Source organism: Eptatretus burgeri, chromosome 2, assembly GCF_056783735.1.
Source record: "Eptatretus burgeri isolate ZD-2024b chromosome 2, Ebu_testis_v1, whole genome shotgun sequence".
Taxonomy (NCBI): domain Eukaryota; kingdom Metazoa; phylum Chordata; class Myxini; order Myxiniformes; family Myxinidae; genus Eptatretus; species Eptatretus burgeri.
The window spans coordinates 156,227,878-156,250,894 of NC_140962.1; the positions used below are offsets into that span (position 1 = coordinate 156,227,878).

General features: G+C 50.3%; 2 protein-coding genes and 1 long non-coding RNA gene across 6 annotated transcripts in view; 1 reads left to right on the forward strand and 2 right to left on the reverse strand.

The window, feature by feature from the left end:
• LOC147033656 (uncharacterized) overlaps window positions 1-12,816 on the reverse strand; it is a 36,392-nt gene extending 23,576 nt beyond the window's left edge. Inside the window, exons 1-3 of one of the 2 annotated variants that reach the window (XM_085871745.1) lie at window positions 12,798-12,816; window positions 8,067-8,980; window positions 3,927-4,099 (exon numbers count right to left, since the gene is read on the reverse strand). In XM_085871745.1, coding sequence (XP_085727871.1) covers window positions 3,927-4,099; window positions 8,067-8,909 — 1,016 coding nt within the window. In that variant the 5' untranslated portion in view covers window positions 8,910-8,980; window positions 12,798-12,816. Of the gene's footprint in view, window positions 1-3,926; window positions 4,100-8,066; window positions 8,981-11,785; window positions 12,245-12,797 lie in introns of those variants that run through there. The other variant, XM_085871744.1, reaches the window with a different exon arrangement.
• Window positions 1-23,017, forward strand: part of LOC147033655 (tubulin alpha chain-like) — a 497,880-nt gene that overhangs the window by 119,531 nt on the left and 355,332 nt on the right. The gene's annotated exons all lie outside the window — the stretch shown is intronic.
• The window catches only part of LOC147033657 (uncharacterized), a 45,443-nt gene continuing 44,500 nt past the window's right edge, over window positions 22,075-23,017 (reverse strand). For 2 of the 3 annotated variants that reach the window (XR_015055587.1, XR_015055586.1), the window contains one exon: window positions 22,076-23,017. This exon is cut by the window's right edge and continues 333 nt beyond it. This is a non-coding gene — a long non-coding RNA (uncharacterized LOC147033657). The other variant, XR_015055589.1, reaches the window with a different exon arrangement.

Here is a 23,017-nt window from a genome sequence, read left to right on the forward strand (position 1 = left end):
TTCCAGAAATTGCCTGCACACAACCACAAATTCCCAGTCATGGTGTCAAACCCCTACCCGACATGTCCACGTCCTCCCAACCACACCCCTTCTGTGTCTCAATCTCCATGCCCCCACCTTCCCAATAATCCACCCAACCAAAAACAACCACCCTGCATCCATCAACCCCTTTTCCCCACCACTCTCTCAATGCCCCCCCCCTTCTCCCACCCATCTCAAACCCAGTCACCCTACCTTGAACATGCTGCTTCTACTCACCAAACAATGGATGAAGCCTTCAATGTTAGATGATATCAGGGCCATCTCTCAAACACATCTCATGCTACAAGCGTCTGGAATCCCACCTTGCTCTCCAAACTATCTGCCAAAGGCATCCAAGGCCAACTCTACGCATGGCTTACAGACTTCCTCTACTCTCTTAGCCAACCTGTGGCTCTCAACAGAATCCTCTCATCTCATCTCATCTCCCTGTCAAGGCTGGAGTGCCCCAAGGCAGTGTTCTGGGCCCAGTCCGATTCCTAATATTCATGAAATGATCTCTCTCTCTGACTTGAAAAATCCCCTTTATCTATTTGCCAACAACTCCACCCTCTGCCATCACATTCCTCATCATTCAGACATGCAGGCAGCAGCCTCATCTCTCTATTCAGACATTTAAAAAAAAAAAAAAATCACAAGCTGCTCAAACACTTGGAATAAGTCTTTCAATCCAGACAAATGTCACCCTCACTCTACGAAAGGACCGTTTGACAAACCCTCCCGTCTACTTTATCAACAATGCTCCGCAAAAGAAGAAAGAAAAACAAGCACCCAATGGGGGGGGGGGGAGGAAAATTTCCTTTTCTGTGTGGCCGAGTTACACCCTCCTGCACAGTGGTCCTGTGAAGAGGTTTCAGGACAAGTTGAAGGTTTTGTTAGTTTTCCTCTTATTTTTCTTTGTAGTCCTGTACATTTAGTGGCTCTCAGCCTCATTTAGAGAGATTTTCAATTAAAATTGTTGGTGGTGGTGTTATTTTCCACCTAGTGCTGGCTTCATGGTCAATATGGTGGGCTTGGGATCCTAGGATCCAGAGTTTGAATCCCACTCGGCTGTTGAATACCACGTGGGGTTGACTCTGCCTGTCATCCTTCAGAGGTCGGCAAAACGAGTGCCAGCCTGCTGGTGTCCTGTATCGGAGTAGCGACACGTCCAGGATTGCGTCCAATAGCCAAGGAGACCGTTTCGGCAGCACCAACACTCTGCACAGAGTATGGTCCCAATAGACGGATAGATTATTATTATTATTATTATTAGTCTTAGTGTTCTTCCATTTATATGGGGAGGTCTGTTGGCACCAAGCCTATGCCCTGCCTTGATTGACCATGATACTCCTCCACCTCCCTTTGTCCTCAGTCCTCAGTCAGCTCTCTCCACATAATCCTCCCATCTCACCCGCAGTCTACCTCTTTTCCTCCTACCTTGTCCCCTCAAGCTGTCCGTGGTCTTTGCCATACTCTCCTCTTCCATTCGCACCAAGTGGCCAGCACATCTCAGCCGGAATTTCAGCAACCTCTCCATCAAACTCAACTGCACACCAATCTCCTCCCTCAGTTCATCCATCCTACTACCGACCGTCTTCACTCCCACAATAATAATATTTTTTTTTAAATCCTCTTGAGGAAGTTCAGTCATTCAAACGCTTGGGTCTCACTATCAGCCATGATCATTCTTGGGCAACCCACATTTCAAAGTTGGCCTCCAAACCCAGCCGTCAACTGGACATCCTCCGTCGTACAAAGTCCTTCCTTGGCACACCTGAACTTCTTTCGACCTACAACAAGGTGTTCATCCAGAGATTGATCCCCTCTGGGCAGGCTCCCCCTACCTCACATCTTGCTTAGCTTGAAACCATGGAAACCAAAGCCTTCAACATCATCAGAATCTCTCACGATAAAGCAGAGTATGTGGGCCGATGACTTTCCCAATCGCAGGCAGTTTTGTGGCCTGCCTTGCACCCTCTGCTGCTCTGCCCCCCTCTCCTCACTCCCCTCCTCCAAGGTTTCTGCAGGCATCTCAGTCCACCCCCTTCTGGTGAAACTACCTAAATCCAGAATCGCTGCTCACTGAAACCCATTCCTCTTTTTTTCCTGCCTTCTGCACTCTCTTCAAGATAGCTGTTCTTGAGAATACTCCCACCACCATATCAGATTCCCACCCCCACACCCATCAAAACCCACGATTTTCTACCCTCCCTCAAGCTTGCAGCTGCCATCATCTTGTTTACCCCCCTTCCCCCTCTCCCATTTCTTCCCAAGAGCACTTATTTCTCCATGTATCCCCCCCATCCCTGCCAATGGTGTTTCACCAGCTCCCCCCTCCCACTTTGTCACTTACGTCCTGACCCATTCTATGTTCTAGCTATTCCACAATGTACAAATTCTTATTTCCTTTCCTTACAAGTCACATTCAAGGGTGGTCACAGGTGGACAAGAAGAAGCAAGGGAACCGCCATCATGTGCAGTGAAAAGGGTTTTCTGAGAAAGAGGATCATCAAGGAGACGACGAATATACAAGAGGAAGTGGGTCCCAATGAAGAACCCTGTGAAACACCAGAATTAATGACGTAATAGGTTCAGAGACGAGCGAGCAAACGAACCTATATCTAAGCCGGTGCGGATAAGTGGAGCTCAGCAGGTTATGCCGATTTCAGCTCGACGTCCTCAAACACTAGTTTGTACTGGCTACTAGCTCGTCGAGATAACTGGATCGACTCAGGAATACCAAGCTGATTTAATGCTATTAAAGCAATCCTGCATTGAGCAGCGGCTGCAGCACTCGGTGCGAAACAGTCATCGACGTGGTTTAACTCGGTATTAACAAGGTGTGCACCGGAGGTGTGAATACGTGTGGTTCAGCTTGGAACGTCCAATAAAGGAGCGAGAGATCCATGCCGATGCTAATCTCATGGGCTACGCTTGCAGCAGCCCCAGAAGGGTCCGGACACAGAAGTCCAAGGAATGCGTGCAATAAACGACCGTAATGCATCCGGGTGGGCCTCACCACGGCGATGAGAATAATCGCGAGTTGTTCAAGATAAGCGAATACCACAAGCGGATATAATCAGGGTCAGAAATGCCTCGAGGAGAAAACTCCCAAGGTTGAATACACAAGTTTGCATCACAGTTGTAATCAGGACCGTGACGAACAAACTATTTGGGTGAGTTTGAGTTCACGTGTACGGATATTGGGCTTATCGGTGATCTCAGGATGGACCAACATCCAATATGCGACTATATCCAAGTCCAAAGAGGGCACAACTGTTGAAAAACTGATGAAACGCCCTGAAACTCAAACTTGTTCTGTAACGTATCATAATGGAGCCGCATACCAATGAGGGGAAAAAAAAAGGCGTCTCAAAAACAACAGGTGGGACAGACGGAGAGCAAACCAGCATTCTCGTCCGGTGAAGCCATCTCCCAGATTTTGCATACGTGTTGGTAGTACCCAAGGTCAGGTCGAAAGCGCAAGGAACCTCCCCCCAAACCTTCACGAGTTTCTCGTTGAAGTCAAATTTGGTATTGCATCATGAAATCTTCAAAGGGGGTGACCATTAACCCTTCACCCCCAATCAGCATCGCGAGAACACACATTTGCTCAAGAGACTCGATTCCACATGAAGGAATAAAATTCGAGCGATTTATAACTTCAAACAATGCACTTATAATTGCCGTCACGTTCTAAACAATGGAGGACGGTTGTACAGTTGGTGGTTTCAGCTGGCAGTGAACTTGGTCAACGATACGCTTCACAATATGTACGATTTTACGTCGAGTATGAATCAGAAAACATTTAAATAAATAAAGAATTTTTGGACCACAGCTGGGCCTGGATGGTGTCACACCAAACACATCCAAAACGGTGAGGAGGAACGTCCATGTGCACTCACGTTTTCAGAGTACCAGACGTCATCAGCTCCGTGACCAGGACGATGTATTTGCGCCCTTTCACCGTGGCCTCCCATGAATCGTAGAAACGAACGATATTTGGGTGCTGAAGACCTTTCAGCATTCCAGCCTCTTCTTTGAATCGCTGGCGTTCCGCCTTCGTAAGCTTGCGATCCTGAAAGGTCACAGAAGAGGAGGGCATGTTCAGACAACTCTCAAAAACGTTTAACTATTCAAAACGCGCAACAAAGAACATGCCAAACCTTCAGCTCGCTCACAAGCAACGCCAACAGACACACACACGCACACGCGCGCACGCACGCACACACCATCTCAAGGTGCTCCAAGTTGAACTCCAGCTTCGGCACCACGAGTACTCCTCCCCTTCCATACTCACCATATTTTAAACTATAAACTGTGGGGACTTACAAACCGAACACAGACGTCGTAACGGCTTGAAGCTATGACCCGACAACTTGAACTCTCGTGGACGTGGATAAACCTGCAGACGACTTCACTTCACCTTCAACCACTCCTTCCCAAGGCGAACGATGATTGGGCGCAATGTCTTCGCGAAAGCACTCTTCGAAGAAACAACGGATTCTCCGATTGAAATCGACGAGAATAAAAAATAAAATAAAAATAAAATAAAAAAACGCAATTTATCTACCAACCTTCGAGTTACCTTGGAGTCCCCATTGCACGAGATCACTGCACGAACAGTTAAAATCAACATCGTGGCAATCAACGCACTTCGTGAAGCGTGCCGGCACCACGACGACGAACGCGCACTTTACTCTCCCAGATAACAGGCCAGACGCCTTATCCCAACGGCCGCAACTGACAGGCATGCAGCAAAGCATTATCCGTTCAGATGTCGGAACGGAAGGTGGCTCTTCCAGAGCGAGACGGCAACGTGTGAAAACGTGCGTACCCACAGGCGAACGACCAGCTGCACGAAGGACGATCAATTCCGCTCGATATACGTGCCCTCGAACAAATGAAGAGGAAGAATCACCTGGCGTTTGAGTGCAAGTGAGAAATCCAACGCATTGCTGCACAGCAGGCCCGAGGAGCACATCATGGCGGGGCGGAGGGGGAGAAGGTCAACATAAATAAAATATTTCCAAGAGTCGAGGAACAACAAATACTACAACTACTACCACATCAATCGAGCCAATTGTCCCTACATTCTTGCAGGGTCCACCGATGAGATTTTGGCTCAGGCCTGACGTTAAACTGAAGCTGCTGGTGATAGCTGACCTGATCTTTGTGAAGGACACCGTGGGATCTTTGGCATTCACCAACTCATGAGGGGACACCGAGTTTAACGTCCATCCGAAGTGAAGGCTTCTCGCCCTGTCGGGATTTGAACCCAAGCTAGACGGCTTTGAGGCGAGTGCGTGTACCTCTTGTGTATCCTGCACGTAACATATATAGATAATGTACATGTACATGTACGAAATTTCAGATGAACCCCCTTCTGTTAAACGTCCCAAAATGCAGAAACTCTGCTCACCTCCACTCGTTTCTTCCCCCCCCCGCCCCCCAACCTCCTTCACTCTGTTCAACGTTGTCCTTCCTTTTCGTGCCTCAAAGTAGCCATTCACCACCACCTCAGATCATGCCCCAGCCGTAAGCGACTCCTGATCTTTTCTACCCTCATTAACCCTCCAAAGCCAACCCACCATGTCCAGCTTTTTACATTAGGACGACGAGCTCGCATCCAGATTGTTGACCTGCTGTGCCCTTATACCGCTCCCCTTGATAAGTCTTCATCGTGCCGTCGTCCTCCGAATGTCCCTCTACCTTACTGGTGGTGCATTTCCTGTTTCACAATGTTCCCTTTATTGTTATGTTGTGTTCCGTTCTACGTTCACGCTCTTCCATGAGACTCAACTTTGTATACTAAACGACAACGACACTCTTCGAACGTCACGACGTCCACCGTTATGCCTTCGCTCACATTATTACATCATTATACATACTTGCACCAAGTTTGATTTAAATCCCCTGAACTGTTCTGCAAGAAACGTACCGAGTTTCACCGCGACCTTCAGCCATTCGTAAGTTATCACGGCAACGAAAACCTCTCAGGGATTCTCGGACAAGCTGAACACATAACGTATCCGGCGACTGTCAACGAGGCACGGAATAAAGAAAGAAAAAAAAAATTGATGGAGCCAAAGTAATGGAGGCTACACGCCTGGCAGGATGGCTTCGTGGTACGCACACTCAGCTCTGAGACATCCACCCTGGGTTTGAATCATCGACAGGGCGAGGCATCAACGTGTGCGCCGTCCTTCGGACGGATGCCAAGTTGGAGAACTCGTCTGCCAGCATTGGTTGGGAGGTGGGCACGAAAGACCACCGCGGTGTCCTCGAATCCCAAACACCCGAGACAAATTCCAAATTCCTGAACACTCAGCCGAGTATTCCCGTCGACAATTATAAACCCGAGACAATGAAACTTCCTCTGCAGTCTTGTGTACCTCATGGCACGTGGAGGACAAAAACAATAAAAACAAACATAGTAACAGAACAATTAGTATGAAAGTCCAGACTGCAAGGAAATAGGTGGCCTTTCATCCCACCACGAAGAGACGTATGATCCACAACGCTGCGTCCTGTGCTTGCACTGCACTGGATAGGTGGTCTTGTTCATTTCAACTTGAAGAGACCCCCTCCCTTGGGGTCGAAGAACCCCTCCCTCATCGGCATGAGGTTAATCTGGCAAGGAATCTGTTCATGGAATGGCACCGTGGAGACCAAAAACAAACAGCAGTTCCAGAACAATAGATGAGGTTGACACTCGGAAGGGAAACTGTAAAAGGTAGATGTCAATCTGAAAATCGAACGGCACTGTGCTTGCACACGCCCATCCATAAGCTACTGAACATACCAAGAGGCCATGGATCATGAGCACATCCAAAAACTTTGATCCAAAGATTTGGATCAAAGTCAAAGTCAGTTGTTTGAATCGGCAGGGTCTTCAAATGGCGTCATCGGATTTCGATCGGACGAGCCACATGAAGAAGCTATCGATAGAAGCAAATGTCAAAAACTCCCGCACGTGGACTCACCGGCGGGTATTCAGAGGTACCCGACGGAAGGGTCTGCGCTTCACGGTGGTCAGAGCACTCGTGTCACGACGTGCACCGTGGGTTTGAATTCCACGTGCTACAAGCCAAAGGTAGATCACGGGCGAGTGGTGCTGACGCAGCAAGTGAAGAAGGTTTATCAACCCTACGATTGGCATTCCAGCCAGGATGAGCAGACCCCAAACAGGCTCAATGAGAGACGAGACTGCAAACGCTCAACTCAAAGGAAGATCGATCGAGAAAAGAAAAAAAAAAAAAAAAGTATGCAAATCCAGCTTTACATCCGGTGTGTGTGTGTGTGTAATATTACAATAGCATTCACACACCGACACACACAATCAGGCAGTCACAAACATAGTGACAGACAGACAGACAGTCAATCAGTGACACACAAAGATAACATGGATATATGGCTTGACAGACGAAGATCTGGTGTTGACAAACGTTCGCAAAACACCAACTCAATGCCCACATCGTCATATCGCATCCCTTTTAAAACTACAAGGACACTCGGTAGAGCGCACACCTCCGTCACGCAACATGCCTGATACACGACAACATATCGGGCCCAATACATTTTTGAAATATCATCCTGTATATCGTTTTTGGCCCGATCTCTCACTGGTGAAGAATCACTTTGAAAGTTAAATAATTCGGTGAAAGCATCACCTCCTTCACCTTCAGTGGCGGAGGGAACAAAAAAAAAAAAAAAATAAAAAAAAAACTCCATTGGATAAAGCACAAAATGGAACTTTTAAATAAATAAATAAATAAATAAAAAAGAGGGGTGGAGGGGCAATCAGCTGATTGCAGTTCTCCACACACAGCACAGGTTGCCATTTGTGGCGTGCACTACTTTCAACACTACTCAATGTTTCATAGCAAGTCCTTCATCACCGCCTCAGATGGAACGAGTGCGAGAGGAACTCGGGTAAGATGGATGGACGGTTTGGCTCGACGCCCAGGACGCGGTCACAGCACACGGCACCACACAAGGAATCCCACGGTAACCCCAAAACGATGAGGGAACGCATACGTTACCTGAAGTTCACACCAAGCGACCTCCACTCCGGCCTCGGAATCCAAGCCCTTGTACACAGTCTTGAAAGCCCCCCTCCCCAGCTCGATATCAAACTTGAGGAATCGACCGTCCGGCGAGGTGGCGACGGCTTTCATGTTATCTTCTTCTTCCTCTTCGTCCTCATTGCCAGGAAGACTCGAGCCCTTTTGAGGGACAATTTTCTCCTCCTCGGGCGTTTTCGGTGCCGTCAGAATCTCCACGGCAACGGGGCTCACGGTCTCCTTCTTGCCCTCCTCACCCGACAGCAGGGAGTCGATCTTGGTTTTCACTTCCTTCGGCTCAAGGTTAATCTTTTCAGGAGCGTCGGATCTAACGACGTCGGAAGCAGTGCCACGAGTTGCCTTTCTCTCCGATCTGTGCAACGAAGACACCACCACCACGTCCAAAGAGTTGTTCGCCATTGCATAATGACCCGGCACGTCCATGAGCATGTCGTGGATCACGCTTCTGCGCATAAAACGCCCTCCCGGTTCAGCTCGAGCCTCACGGACCGTGAGCAAAGGGCGCATCGTGACCTTTTCCTTTTGGATCGGGGCGTTCGACTGGTCTTTGGTCGACGACGAAGCAAGTTGAGCAAGGAGGTCAGATGGATCGGTCTCTCGGACAGGGGTCTGCACCGGGTCACCCGGGATGGAGTCGGGAAGAGGGGCCATATTGGTAACCGGGTCGTTCTGAATGTCTGCGTCGAGAGGATGAGACGCTTCGGAATCTGGAACCGGCACCGACGGGCTTTCACCGCAATCTCCGGCCTTGTCAGACATGCCTCTCAGCTCAACTTGAGATGAATTCACTTCCACCGTCATAAGGGCAGAGTGAGGTTGGGGCGGGAGCCGGCTTGGAAGGGTGGTCGGCCGCGTCGTGGCGATCGCTTAAACTGGAGAGGAAGGGGAATGGGACATGGGATCAAGGTGGGGAAAAGGGACAAAGAAAATTATTCAAAAGTATATAGTACAAGAATTATATAATAATAATAATAATAATAATAATAATAATAATAATAATAATAATAATAATAATAATATCGTGTGCACACACATGTCAGAACAGTTCCAAGATTTAAAAAAAAACAGGAATAGATCAATCATGGGCATGGTGACAATGTGTGGGGGGAATGTGGGGGAACACGGTGGGGGTGGGTGGGGAAGGTGGGGGGGCACGGTGGGTGGACATGGTGGGGGTGAGTGGGGAAGGAGGGGGACATGGTGGGGGTGGGTGGGGAAGGAGGGGGACATGGTGGGGGTGGGTGGAGAAGATGGGGGGACATGGTAGGTGGACACGGTGGGGGGACACGGTGTGGAAGGTGGGTGGGGGGACACGGTGTGGAAGGTGGGTGGGGGGGACACGGTGTGGAAGGTGGGTGGGGGGGACACGGTGTGGAAGGTGGGTGGGGGGGGACACGGTGTGGAAGGTGGGTGGGGGGGACACGGTGTGGAAGGTGGGTGGGGGGGACACGGTGTGGAAGGTGGGTGGGGGGGGACACGGTGTGGAAGGTGGGTGGGGGGACACGGTGTGGAAGGTGGGTGGGGGGGACACGGTGTGGAAGGTGGGTGGGGGGGACACGGTGTGGAAGGTGGGTGGGGGGGACACGGTGTGGAAGGTGGGTGGGGGGGACACGGTGTGGAAGGTGGGTGGGGGGGACACGGTGTGGAAGGTGGGTGGGGGGGACACGGTGTGGAAGGTGGGTGGGGGGTGGGACACGGTGTGGAAGGTGGGTGGGGGGGGGACACGGTGTGGAAGGTGGGTGGGGGGGACACGGTGTGGAAGGTGGGTGGGGGGGGACACGGTGTGGAAGGTGGGTGGGGGGGGGACACGGTGTGGAAGGTGGGAGGGGGGACACGGTGTGGAAGGTGGGTGGAGGGGGACACGGTGTGGAAGGTGGGAGGGGGACACGGTGTGGAAGGTGGGAGGGGGACACGGTGTGGAAGGTGGGAGGGGGACACGGTGTGGAAGGTGGGAGGGGGACACGGTGTGGAAGGTGGGAGGGGGACACGGTGTGGAAGGTGGGAGGGGGACACGGTGTGGAAGGTGGGAGGGGGACACGGTGTGGAAGGTGGGGGGGGACACGGTGTGGAAGGTGGGGGGACACGGTGTGGAAGGTGGGGGGACACGGTGTGGAAGGTGGGGGGACACGGTGTGGAAGGTGGGGGGACACGGTGTGGAAGGTGGGGGGGACACGGTGTGGAAGGTGGGGGGGACACGGTGTGGAAGGTGGGGGGACACGGTGTGGAAGGTGGGGGGGACACGGTGTGGAAGGTGGGGGGACACGGTGTGGAAGGTGGGGGGGACACGGTGTGGAAGGTGGGGGGACACGGTGTGGAAGGTGGGGGGACACGGTGTGGAAGGTGGGGGGACACGGTGTGGAAGGTGGGGGGACACGGTGTGGAAGGTGGGGGGACACGGTGTGGAAGGTGGGGGGACACGGTGTGGAAGGTGGGGGGACACGGTGTGGAAGGTGGGGGGACACGGTGTGGAAGGTGGGGGGGACACGGTGTGGAAGGTGGGGGGGACACGGTGTGGAAGGTGGGGGGGACACGGTGTGGAAGGTGGGGGGGACACGGTGTGGAAGGTGGGGGGACACGGTGTGGAAGGTGGGGGGACACGGTGTGGAAGGTGGGGGGGACACGGTGTGGAAGGTGGGGGGACACGGTGTGGAAGGTGGGGGGACACGGTGTGGAAGGTGGGGGGACACGGTGTGGAAGGTGGGGGGGACACGGTGTGGAAGGTGGGGGGGGACACGGTGTGGAAGGTGGGGGGGACACGGTGTGGAAGGTGGGGGGGACACGGTGTGGAAGGTGGGGGGGACACGGTGTGGAAGGTGGGGGGGACACGGTGTGGAAGGTGGGGGGACACGGTGTGGAAGGTGGGGGGGACACGGTGTGGAAGGTGGGGGGACACGGTGTGGAAGGTGGGGGGACACGGTGTGGAAGGTGGGGGGGACACGGTGTGGAAGGTGGGGGACACGGTGTGGAAGGTGGGGGGACACGGTGTGGAAGGTGGGGGGACACGGTGTGGAAGGTGGGGGGACACGGTGTGGAAGGTGGGGGGACACGGTGTGGAAGGTGGGGGGGACACGGTGTGGAAGGTGGGGGGACACGGTGTGGAAGGTGGGGGGGGGACACGGTGTGGAAGGTGGGGGGGGACACGGTGTGGAAGGTGGGAGGGTGACGAGTGGGGAAGAGGGGTTACACCATGAGGACCTGGAGCGTTAAACAAAAAGGGATCAGGAAAGAGTAAGGTGACGATTAAAATGAAAAAAAAAGTAATTGTTGTGAGAAAATGAGGAGATTTGATGAGGAGCAGAAGGAAAAAGCGGAGGAGCCAAGGGAAAACAGGGAGTGGTGAGATGTGAAGAAATGGTCGTGGAAGAGTAAAACCGGCAACAGAACGAATGAGGGAGAAAAAAAAACAAACGTGTCCGAGTGAAGTAATGAATAAAAATAAAAACAACAACCAGACACACTCGTCTCCACATCCCCTCAGCGAGGATCCTCGAGAGGAGGAAGAAGAAGAACATCGAGCACGAGAAAACGCCTCGAGAAGGAAACGTAATAAATAAAGATGAACTAATCCTCGGGATAGAACGATCCGCCGCTCCCGACGTTATAAACAACCGACGAGGCCACAAACAAACAAACATCGATCCCAACCCGTCGCCACGACACCGACAAAGGGGACTCACGCGGTGGCAATGACAGTGCGAGGAGCTCCCGGCACGGTTCATGTCGCCGTGTCCACTGGGCTCGCATTCCCCGGCGGACCGAACCGAGCCTTTCGCGTGCAGCCTCGGCCTAGCCGGAGGATCGCCGAGGAGACGCCGCGAGTTGGAGACACGTGTCCGAGACCGCTCGTCGTCCTTTACCGAACACCAACGAAGAGAGTCTCCTCCGTGAAGGACTCGGGACGAGTGTCCGTGCGGGTTAATATGGCGATCCCAGCGTGGCCAGGCGTCACTGCCTGCTCGACGTGTGCACGACTCCTCCCTTCATCTCTCTCACTCTCTCTCTCTCTCTCTCCTTCCGGTCCTCCCACTCTTCCTTTCACTCATTCCCTCCGTTCGCCCGCCGCCGCCTTCACTCTTCTTTCTATTTCTTAATTTCACCTCACGCTTCCCAAACACCACCGATCCCAATCGCACCGACGCGCAAGCAATAAACTGGGCAATGGGAGCGTTGAAGCCAACATGCCGCCATCTTGCTCTGCCTCCGTACTTCCAATCGCAGCTTCCGTCGAGCCGCCCAACCTTGTGTGCGTGTTTAACAGTTTATTATCTCTTATTTACGAGTCACGAACCTTTTACGTTCGGCAAAGCCTGGAGTGTTATTAATTATATTCGTTTTTAATCGTCAATTCAATCGACGCCTGTGGGAGGAGTAAGATGGCGCCTCCACGGTTCAGCATCGCCACGAAAGCCCCGTTATCGTGAGCTCGATGCCCCTCCCACCTACGTCATCATTGATCCTCACAGAACTCTTTAGTAATTCATTCCTTACTTCGTTCACATCATTCCTCACTCAATCTTTTTTTTTTCCATCACCCGTCCACACAGCACTTTTCGCAATTTGTTCTCCCATTTTTTTTCCGTCATTTCACCATCCACGCTCATCCCCACCCCCAACCTTCCAATTATTATTTGTCCTTTTCTCGCCGCCACCACCACCACAACCACCACCACCACCACCACCGATTCCGACCTTCGATCGTTCCCTCCAACTTGAACACGTTTTCTTCATTTCATCCCAAGACTCTTTTCTCTGGAACGCCCTTCACCTGTACTTGTGTACATCCACAATTACCCTTCACCTGTGAAGTTGTACACCTTCCTGAGAAAGCCCCGCCCATTCACACGTGGATAGGCTCAAGTAAACGACTCTGCAGTCTCCACAAAAAAAAAAAACCTCGCTCGTGGGTAAAAAAAATCAATGATTACCCACAATACCTGCAGCAGGTACAGGTGTGCATATGTAAAACGATATGCACGCAATGGCCGACTATTTCCGAAACACACCGTGCAGTGTTGTATTTACCAACCACCACCGAAATGTGCACCTCGTGCCACGGCCTGAGCGGCACCAGAGCGGCAGTTTACGGTCAACAGTTTCTCGCCTCTCACGTTCAGCTCTGATTGGTTCGTCACACAAAATGACCAATCGTTTTAATCGATCCGTGACGACATCGATTGTCAGGTGTAGACGTTGCCCCGCCCCCTTTTAAAAGGTAAACAATGGAGCTCAAAGGTGTGCACTGAGATCTTGCACAAGGGGACATGAAGGTTTCAATAACTTCATTCAAATCTTTTTTTTCCTTCCTCCTTCCTTCATTCCCTCCTTTCATTTCTTCATTCCCACCTTCCTTCATCTATTCATTCCTTCCTTCCCTCCTTCATTCCCAAATTCATTATTTACTTCATTCCCTCCTTCCTTCGTTCCCTCTTCCTTCATTTCTTAATTCCTTCCTTCATTCCCTCTTTCCTTCATTTATTCATTCCTTCCTTCCTGCCAACCGCTGCAGGAAGCAAGGAGAAACTCACGTTTCGAGTGTTCACCCTTCGTCGGAGATTCCTTTGGAATCCTTTTTGTATTCCCTGTCATTACTGGGACTAGTTCTTGGTGCTGGTCTTCACAATCCAGCACGCGACCTCACAGGTAAAACATTGTGCAATCCCAATCCCAATCCCACCTTTCATTCAATCATTCAGATGAGTACTGCACATGCTCAACGACCTCCGGGTGCACAAGATGTTCCTTCATTTTCATCTTGTTCGACGACAACACGAACTCGGCACCTCTCAGGTGCTCACGGTGACTCCTCCACCTGTGCTCACCTTTGTCTGTGTTCCTTCCCGTTCCTGCTCAGACTTGTCCCTCGACACGGTGCGATGAGCAATTACAATTACTCCATGCTGCTTCGTTATACATCAAACGTTTCACTATTCATGTCATGACACCCACAACAAGACCCCCCCCCGGGCCCTGGTCACGTGGTACCCCGGACCCCCTCCACTCCACCTTCGTGACACATCACCTGGTGTGTTTACCTTGGAACGTTTCCAAACGAGTGTAACGAAATGCTGGAGTGAGTGTTCCGACTTGTGTGTTACTCCTTGAACCAAACAACGCTGAGATCAAGGCAAACATCAAGGTTGGGATTCAGGGGGTTGTTCCCTTAACTGATATCGGACCATGTGCCTTCATCTCTCGGGGCCACCACCGGGGATTAGAGAACGGGAAGGGTTCCATTGAGAGGGTGCCAACAGTCCAAGTGTGTGCTCCGTTGCGTGCAGGGAATCGGAGTTGAGACGAGGATCGCTCTTTGGATTTTGTACATCATCGAACCTCATCGTGGGAGCAGCTGCGCACGTCGGGACAGCCGGCTTTATAAATACATGGACAGGTACTGGATTTCAGGGAATTCTGGGCCGTCAAGAGCGGAAGAAGTCAAGAAAAATAACGATTGAATCGAATGAGACGTTTAACGTGACTATCTACTTATTACGTACGCACCCGGGTGGGGTACGGATCGAAAAAGAGGATGGAGCACGGGAATTCTCAAACGAATGAACAAAAAAATAACATTCAACCATGTTTGCGTACGTAATATGTAGACAAGCCCAAGTTCATCATGTGATCTTTCACGTGAACAAATTCAAGTCGTTCATCCGTCCATTCGCTTAGTGAACGTTTCCAATGCAACGTTGATCATGTGACAGCCATGACGTCAGGCTGCTCCGATTATGACGTAGAAGCACATGATGGTAACAATTAACAAAGGCTCGATTATTATCATTCCTTCCCTGATCGTTCGTTACACACGACCAGGCTGAACATGCCGAATGACAGTCACAATCACTCATAAACGTCCTCTGGGCCCCAACAGCCTCTCACTACAGGCTCCAGTAGTCGGTTACCATTCACACCAATCCTCGTGAGCAGACAATGAGCCACTTGACGCATTGTTCTCCTTCACAGGGAAAAGAAATATCACGAAAAAAACCACTGCAACGCCAGCAGGGGGTGATGCATTGCGGAGCATGCAGCTCCTGCCGGGTGGGGGATCTTAAAGCCGGCTGTCCCCGTGCTAATGCAGGAGACATTTGGGAGGGACTCTGCCCAAAAATGAGGGGTAAACGTGTCGCCTCGTTCGAACTTTTCTGGGCGAGGTTTCACGAACTGTGTACGAGCTTGCGAAAGGGAGATCAATCATGTGACGTCATAGTGCATAAGCATAACAATGTGTGCACTGCACTGTATTCCGCACGTCGATGGTGTTTTTGTAAACGAACATTGCACTGTGCCAAGAAGTGGTTGTGGTTGTGGTTGTGGACTTTGGTGAAGCCTTTTGCATTGTCCTCACACTGCTGCGGGGTCGATCCTCACATCATGGTTGCTCAGGCACTGGACCTGGAGAGAGGGACACCACCGGGTCAATTTGCTGTGGTCTTGAACTTTAACCCTCGTCGTGGCTTCTTGTTTCCTTCCTTGGACAGGAAGTGTCGAAGACCCTCATATGGCTTTCGAACCACTACCACCACCATTAGCACCAGCACCATCACCTGTGCCGAACGACTTACCATGGTGGTTGTGGTGAGGAAACGCAGTTTGTGTAAAGGAAGTAAAACGTGCCGCACGTCATTTACCAATGCGTCAAAATCCTTCGAACACCTCTTTATCCCCAAAAACATCACCGTGGGAAAGTCACATGTGCAGATCTGTGACGTCACAAAACGAACAATACGACACAAAGGTCAGCAACATGCAGGAAAGCCTGAAGTGAAGAGTGTCGCGTTAACTTGTTAGAATGGTCACATAACCACAACGTTATCCTCAGAGGAAAATCATCTGCCTATGGTGACCCCATCTGGACTACCAAGGGCATCACCACAACATAACCACATCGTGCACCACCATCTCCACTGCGATGGTGTATTCGTGCGTCCCCTGGTGCACTCATTACGTACGCTACTGAAGAGGAAGAAGGACATGACCATTTAGTGTTCGTGTGAAGTGGTTCTTGAAAGACCCGCAGGGCACTGTGACTGATACATCAAAGCGTGGTGGCTCCTTGGCTGCGACCACCTCCTGTCCAATCAGGCCAGTTTTACCAGGCGGAGCGTAAAGCAGGTTTTACCGCATTGCGTGGTGGTTTATTATTTTATTTACATTTTGGGTTCGTCTATTTATTACATACACGCTGGGTACCAAGACCACCAAGACCAGGTACGAGACCATCATCCACACTCCTGATGGAACACCAGGGTGACCAGGACAAGGTGATGATGGATCATGCATGGGTCATCGCTCCATCACGTGATGTGTAGGATCTGTTGAGCAGCCATGGGGATCGAATCCACACTAGTGAGGGTAATCTAATGGAACCACTCAACCACCGAGCTATTCTGGGAGAAAGGAAGGTATATGATGGGGGAGAAAAGAGGAAGGGTGGTGGAGAAGAGGGGAATGTGGGAAAAGGAAGGAGAGGGAATGATGGGGGAGAAAAAGGGGATGGATGTTGGTGAGAGAGGGAGAGAGAGAAAGAGAGAAAGAGAGAAGAATGGAATGTGGGAAAACAAAGGAGGGGAGGGAATGATGGGGGATAAAAGAGGGATGGATGGTAGAGAGAGAGGAAGAGGAAGAGAGAGGGAGAGATGTATAATGTGGGAAAAGAAAGGAGGGGGCGTTGATGGGGGAGAAAAGAGGAATGGATGGTGGGGGAGAGAGAGAGAGAGAGAGAGAGAGAGAGAGAGAGAGAGAGAGAGAGAGAGAGAGAGAGAGAGAGAGAGAGAGAGAGAGAGAGAGAGAGAGAGAGAGAGAGAGAGAGAGAGAGAGAGAGAGAGAGAGAGAGAGAGAGAGAGAGAGAGAAGGATGTGTGTGAGAGAGGAGGGGAATGTGGGAAAAGAAAGGAGGGGAGGGGATGATGGTGGAGAAAATAAGAATGGGTGTGGGAGAGAGAGGAGGAGAGGAGGCGAATGTGGGAAAAGAAAGCAGGGATGATGAGGCAGAGAGGGTATGGGAGGTGTGGGGAGTGAAAGGAAGAAGGTTAAATGGATTATGCCTGGGGCAGGTGGTGGTGGTGTTTGGGGTTTTAGTGATTGGGGCTTCGTAGTTGGGTGGGGTGGTTGAGGTTGTGGTGTTTGGGGCTTTTGTGTTTATTTGGGGTTTTGTGTTTGGGGTTGAAGGGTGAAATATGGATGTAAAACTTCAACCTCATTCACGAATAATAATGATTCGATGGTCCTTGTGGTGTTGACGTTAAACTTCACATTAACTCATGGTACGAATCCAAAACAGTCTAAGATATCGATGGTCATTCATTTAACCGTAACAATGGGGGTGTCGCCGTATATGTGGTCAGCGATAATTCCTCTCCACTGAAGAGTAAAGGACTCGAGTTCCAAATGCACAGCATCTCCAACATTCTCACTCCACTCCAGAAATTCTTCACTTCGGACCGCAGGACCAGTCTGGACCGCCAGTGCCTTGTCTTTTCCCCTGTGCAGATGACGATAACGCTTGCGGCCTACCCGTAATGGCGAGCATGGGAACACGTGTCTGCGTACTCGTCGTAGTACTCAATTTGTGATAAGGAGCCGCTGGTTCGGGTGATTATCTACACAGAAATCATTTATAGCCCTCAGTGGCCGGTCTTCAACGCACACGTTCACTGAGACCTGAGTAAACTTGCCCGGCACCGTGCGGTATGTGGAAATTCCTGTGGGCCAAGCCCTGCACTCCAATCATTTATTTACATCACAGGGAATGAACAACCTCAGGGCCCTTAATGGTGTGTTCTTTGTCGGGTGGATCAGTGCGGACGCGAACACTCGTCAAGCGAACTCATGCAGCGGATGCACACGGAACAACCATGATTCAAACAAAGATGGAGGCATGGTTTCACATGATCATTTCTTGTCATTATCCCGACCTTCTTTTGCAGACTTTTGATGAACCATCCTTGCAAACCTCTAAGTTAAAATTAAACATGATCGCACTGTGGTCACAACCTGCGACGCAAAAAAACACAAACAAACCCGGGAAGTGGATAATCCTACAGGCCGAATTTGTTAGGCCCACCAAACAACCAATATGGTGGCCATAGGGTAAGGGGAGTCAAGTGACCAATGCGGGTGTGGTCTGGCAGCTGTCCGACCAATGGATTCACATTTCCAAAATCGACTCCCAACAACAGCAACAACAACAACAGCAACGAGTTGATCTTGTGGACCTTCTTTTTTCTGCCCCCGCTGACAAAGTCACGGGAGGCATTATATTTTTGGGTTGTCCGTCTGTCCGTCCGTGCTAATTTTCTGTTTTCTCTGCAACCGCTTATCTGATTGACACAAATTTTCACCATGAGTGCGACTACTCATGTAGAATGTTTTCAATTATGACGTCAGAGGTCACATGGTTTGGCAACCATGAATTTTTGAAGAATAAACCTTTAAAAACCCGCTACAGAACGGCCTAACAGATCGAGGGGAAACTTCACCCACATATTCTCCAAGCCTTGGAGATACCCGAGTGTTCACGAATAATTAGTAGGACACATGGTCCGGCAGCCATCTTGGATTCAACAAAAATCTTGAAAAAAAAATATTCCTCTTGAACCGCTGCATCGATCGAAATGAAACGTCACCGTTATGATCTCATAGTCATGGGGAATATATTGTTGTGGTTGACGAAATTCGCAAACCACCATTCAGGTCGCGTAGGTGAGATATCTCTGTAAGTATATGTGTAGTTAGGCCCAAACCCGTTGTTTAGAGGGAATAAATGTCATTCATTCGGGCTGCGACCCTTTTAGAAAGCCGTTTTTCTTTTACTATCTTTATTTTGAACCAGCCGCCATTACTACCACCACAACCACCACCAACCACGTCTCAACAGCCATCACACAACAACCACCAACCGCAACGCCGCTTCACAACAACAGCCACGACCCTTGCCGTCACATCTCGCTCTCGCAACCATCGCATCACCGCCATTCCTGCGCCGCTTGTGGGCACCGATCCTGGACTCGTACAGGGCGCGCACCGAGCAGCGGGTGCAAAAACACCAGCCTTTCCGAGAAATCGGATCAAGAATCATTCACGCCCACTTTTCCTCTGTCCAATGGGGAGCCAGCCAGAGGTGAAGGGTCGAAGGTGAAGGAGCGAAGCCCCGGGGGCTATAAAGGGCCGCGTTCGCTCGCCGACAAGGCAGTTGTTGAGGGAGTTTCTGAATCGGGAGAGAAAAAGAGTTTCTGAATCGCAGTTGGACGGAGTTGAGAAGAGTGGAGAGTGGGAGAGTTGGAGAGTTGTGGCGGCGGCGAAGGCAGTCGAGAGGGCGCTCGTGTCAGAGTCGGGGAGCTGCGGAGAGGGGAGGCCGGTAACGCGACCGAGGTCGCGGTGGAGACGCTCGTCGCGGGACCCAAGCCAGCGAGATATCCTCATTCCCCCGAGCATCAACAACCCCCTCCTGTTTCCCCCCGCGCTGAGATAGTGTGAGAAGGGGGCCCCGTTCCCACCCCATTCCAGGCAGTGCCAGCGAGGCCCGCGGAGTCGGGGCGCTGCCGCCATCTTGCGGCTCATCACCAGACGGGTAGGCTCGACGCGGTTTCGGCCCCAGGCCCTTCTGCCCCCCCTCATCGTTGAGGGTGGTCCCTTTTTCTTTTGCTTTGAGTATATGTGTTGTCGGCGCCGTCTGTGAAGTAAAACTGCATGTTGCCGTGTGCTCGGTAGTCGGTAGTAGATCTGCATTGTTACATTTGCTTTTTGTGCAGAATTGTTGTGCTTCTTCTACTTTTACATTTGCTTTTGGTGTATAATTGTATATGTGTGCTTTCCGTTTGCCGCGGAATAAATGTGCTTTATGTTGAACTGTTTTTCCCGTTTCGCTTCGTCTTTTCCTTTATTGAATCTCCATCTTACTTCACGTAAAGGGTTGGTCGTGGGCTAAATACGCCCAATAATTAATCGAACCGTCGAGGTTGACGATAACACCGCTCGGTTATCCCGATAGTACGGAATGGGTCGCTTAAAGTGGCCCGTGTCCGAAGTCGACCTGCGGCGAGGTGCGATCGCCCGGTCTACCCTCCGTGTGGGTACTTAGGTAGGTCGAATTTGGCGAGCAACCCTATCCCACGCGGGGGGCCGATTGGCACCATCGTGGTGAGGCCGAAAGGCCTACCCGTGACTAGTTCCCGGCGTCCGTCCGGTGGGCGACGTGTCGCGATTCGAGTTACGTGGCCGCTCGCACGCCGGCGGGCGCGAATCCGCAACAATATGTTTTAAATTTTAACCTGATCGGACGCATGGTCTCACAGGCATAATTATTTAATATTTTGAATCTGGGTTCAGAGATTGAAATCAAATTTGGTACAAGTATGAATAATGATGTCAAAAGGTGAGCTCAGACATATTATCTGGTGGCGTCGTGACGTTGAAGAGTGCCCTTCTCGTTTCATTTTTAGATCCTCTTGGAGGATCTCTCAATCTTACTCACGTTGTTGTTCTTCATCTTCTTCTTGCGGATTTTTTTGTTTCACAGCCTACAGTTTTCATCGAAACTTCCTGAAACTTGGCATACATATGTAAAAATACCCCGCGCAGACAGTAACCATTTCCGATTTTGAAAATTCCTTCGAGAAAAATAAGTTATGACGTCAAAATATCTGCGCTAATGGAAATCGCCTAAAAAATTATCTCTGAAAGTAGGCAAGCTTTTTGAATTCTGTTTGTGGGAAATCGAACAGGGCATTAGCAGAGATGAATTACCGCACATATGATACATCACTATGACGTCATATCAATTTTTATGACGTCATTCCTGTTTTTTGACATTATTTTTTCACAACCCAGAGTTTTCAGTGGATCTTCTTGAAATTTGCCACGTATATGCAGAAAGCCCACGCGCAGGCAGTAACCATCTCCGATTTTGGAAATTCTTCCTAGAAAAAAAGTTGACGTCATAATATCGCCGCTAATGGAAATCGCCTATACCAATATCTCCGAAACTCGGCAAGCTGTTTGAATTTTGTTTGCGGGAATCAAGCCGGGCATTAGCACAGATAATTTATCGCAAACCTGATACATCACAATGACGTCATATTCGTTTTTATCACGTCATCATTAAGAGGATGAAAATCTCAGCTCATTCGAGCTTATTTCTTCCATTAATTATTAATTAATTAGTTTTATTAATTTTATTCTAGAATATAATTGAGTAATATTGGAGGTCTAAAGCCATTTCTAAATTACAATACAAATCACACAGGTTCATGGATACCAACGCGGACATCCCCTCGTCGTTTTGAGATTCTCACTGAAGCCTTAATGAATCCCAATTAACATGCCACCGAAGCAGCCATAATGACACAGCCTTTACTCATACATTAAGCTCTTTCTGCAATCAACGACTTTCGAAATGATCACCCAGGGTGGCGATTATGTGGTGACGCCGAAGCCGTGACTCGACCATCGTGAATGTAGTCTGTCTGTAAAATGAAATATTCATCCAGTGAATGTACCTGGAGGACGTGCAGGAATGGGTTAATTGGAGCACACTGGAAGAGGTCATTTGGCCCACTGCGCTTGTGTTGTATTGAAATCACGCACTGTCGACTCTTTATACATGGGTCTCCGCTGATGGAGGAGTTGAACAACAGAGGGGAGCAGGTTCACAAGCCACCGGGGGGGGGGGGGGTTAAAGAGGCCAGAGAGACTACTTACTGAAGGTCTATTCCACTCGACATATCCCAGCATTCAGATGGTATCCATAATTAGGATGTGCTTCCTCCCCCCCCCCCCGCCCTTCCCGCTTTAAACAAAGAATTGAATCCATGACGACATAGCTCAGAGCTGAACACACATATCCTGCTATCGGAAGGATTCAAATGCCTAGCTTTAGATTCCCTCTCTAATCTGCCATGATTCCCTACAATATTTACCCATCGCGCCCCCAACCCCACTACACGCACCCCCAGGGATTCTCACATGACTGCATCATGGCCAAACCTAACCCACCACACACTCTCCTTGCTCCCTTTAATTAAAGGGTGAATTAGAGATCAAACTTACTAATTACATGCAGTCAGGGACCTACATCGAAGGCACCATTACCTGTTTAGCCGTGGAGCCTTTCTTCCGACACTGTCCATGTCCATAGCAAGCCTCGAGGAAGGTCTTTGTCCTGTGGTGGGTGCAAATGGACTGGCTTGGGGTTCAGGATGGTGGTCTCCTTTGGATTGTAGTTGAGGGAAACGACATCCAATAAGCATCCTGTGTTTGTCCCAATTTCAGTCAAAGCTGCAGTTTTGGACCCCCATGGGATTGACCTTCAATTGTTTTGCCCATAAGAGCTTCAGACATTCACCTGCTGGACAGGTGACCCTTCTTAGAGCTTCACTGGTCGAAGCCGGTTGGTCGCGGCCCAAAAGGGCCACTTGCTAACTCACGGTCTCGCTCCATATTCCAATCTACACATGGTGTACCCATTGAGCCGAAAGAAAACAAACTACAGTAGCTTTGGCGAAATAGAGAACTTGCAATTTCACGCTTGGGCCAATTAGCGGACAAATTGAAACCTCATGTCGTGCTGATGGAATCACATCCCATTGATTAAACAAAGCTTTCTGGGATTACGGGCTGAGAATTCGAAAAACATGGATCAGGACCCCAACCAAACACACCCCAGGACCACCAACCACCCCTCCACCACGTCCCTCGCCCCACGAGCCTCCATACCCAGTGATTTACTGTTTCAACAACGAACAAGCATTTTACCCGGTTTCGTGAAGGCATGGACACACTGCGGACATTTTGTAAGACGATATCTATTTAATACGTATGCACATATGGTAGAAGTTTGACCATCACCCTCCCCAAACCCTGTCCCACCCTCACCTCCTTGTGGAAATGTGGACGAGTTTATACAGTTTG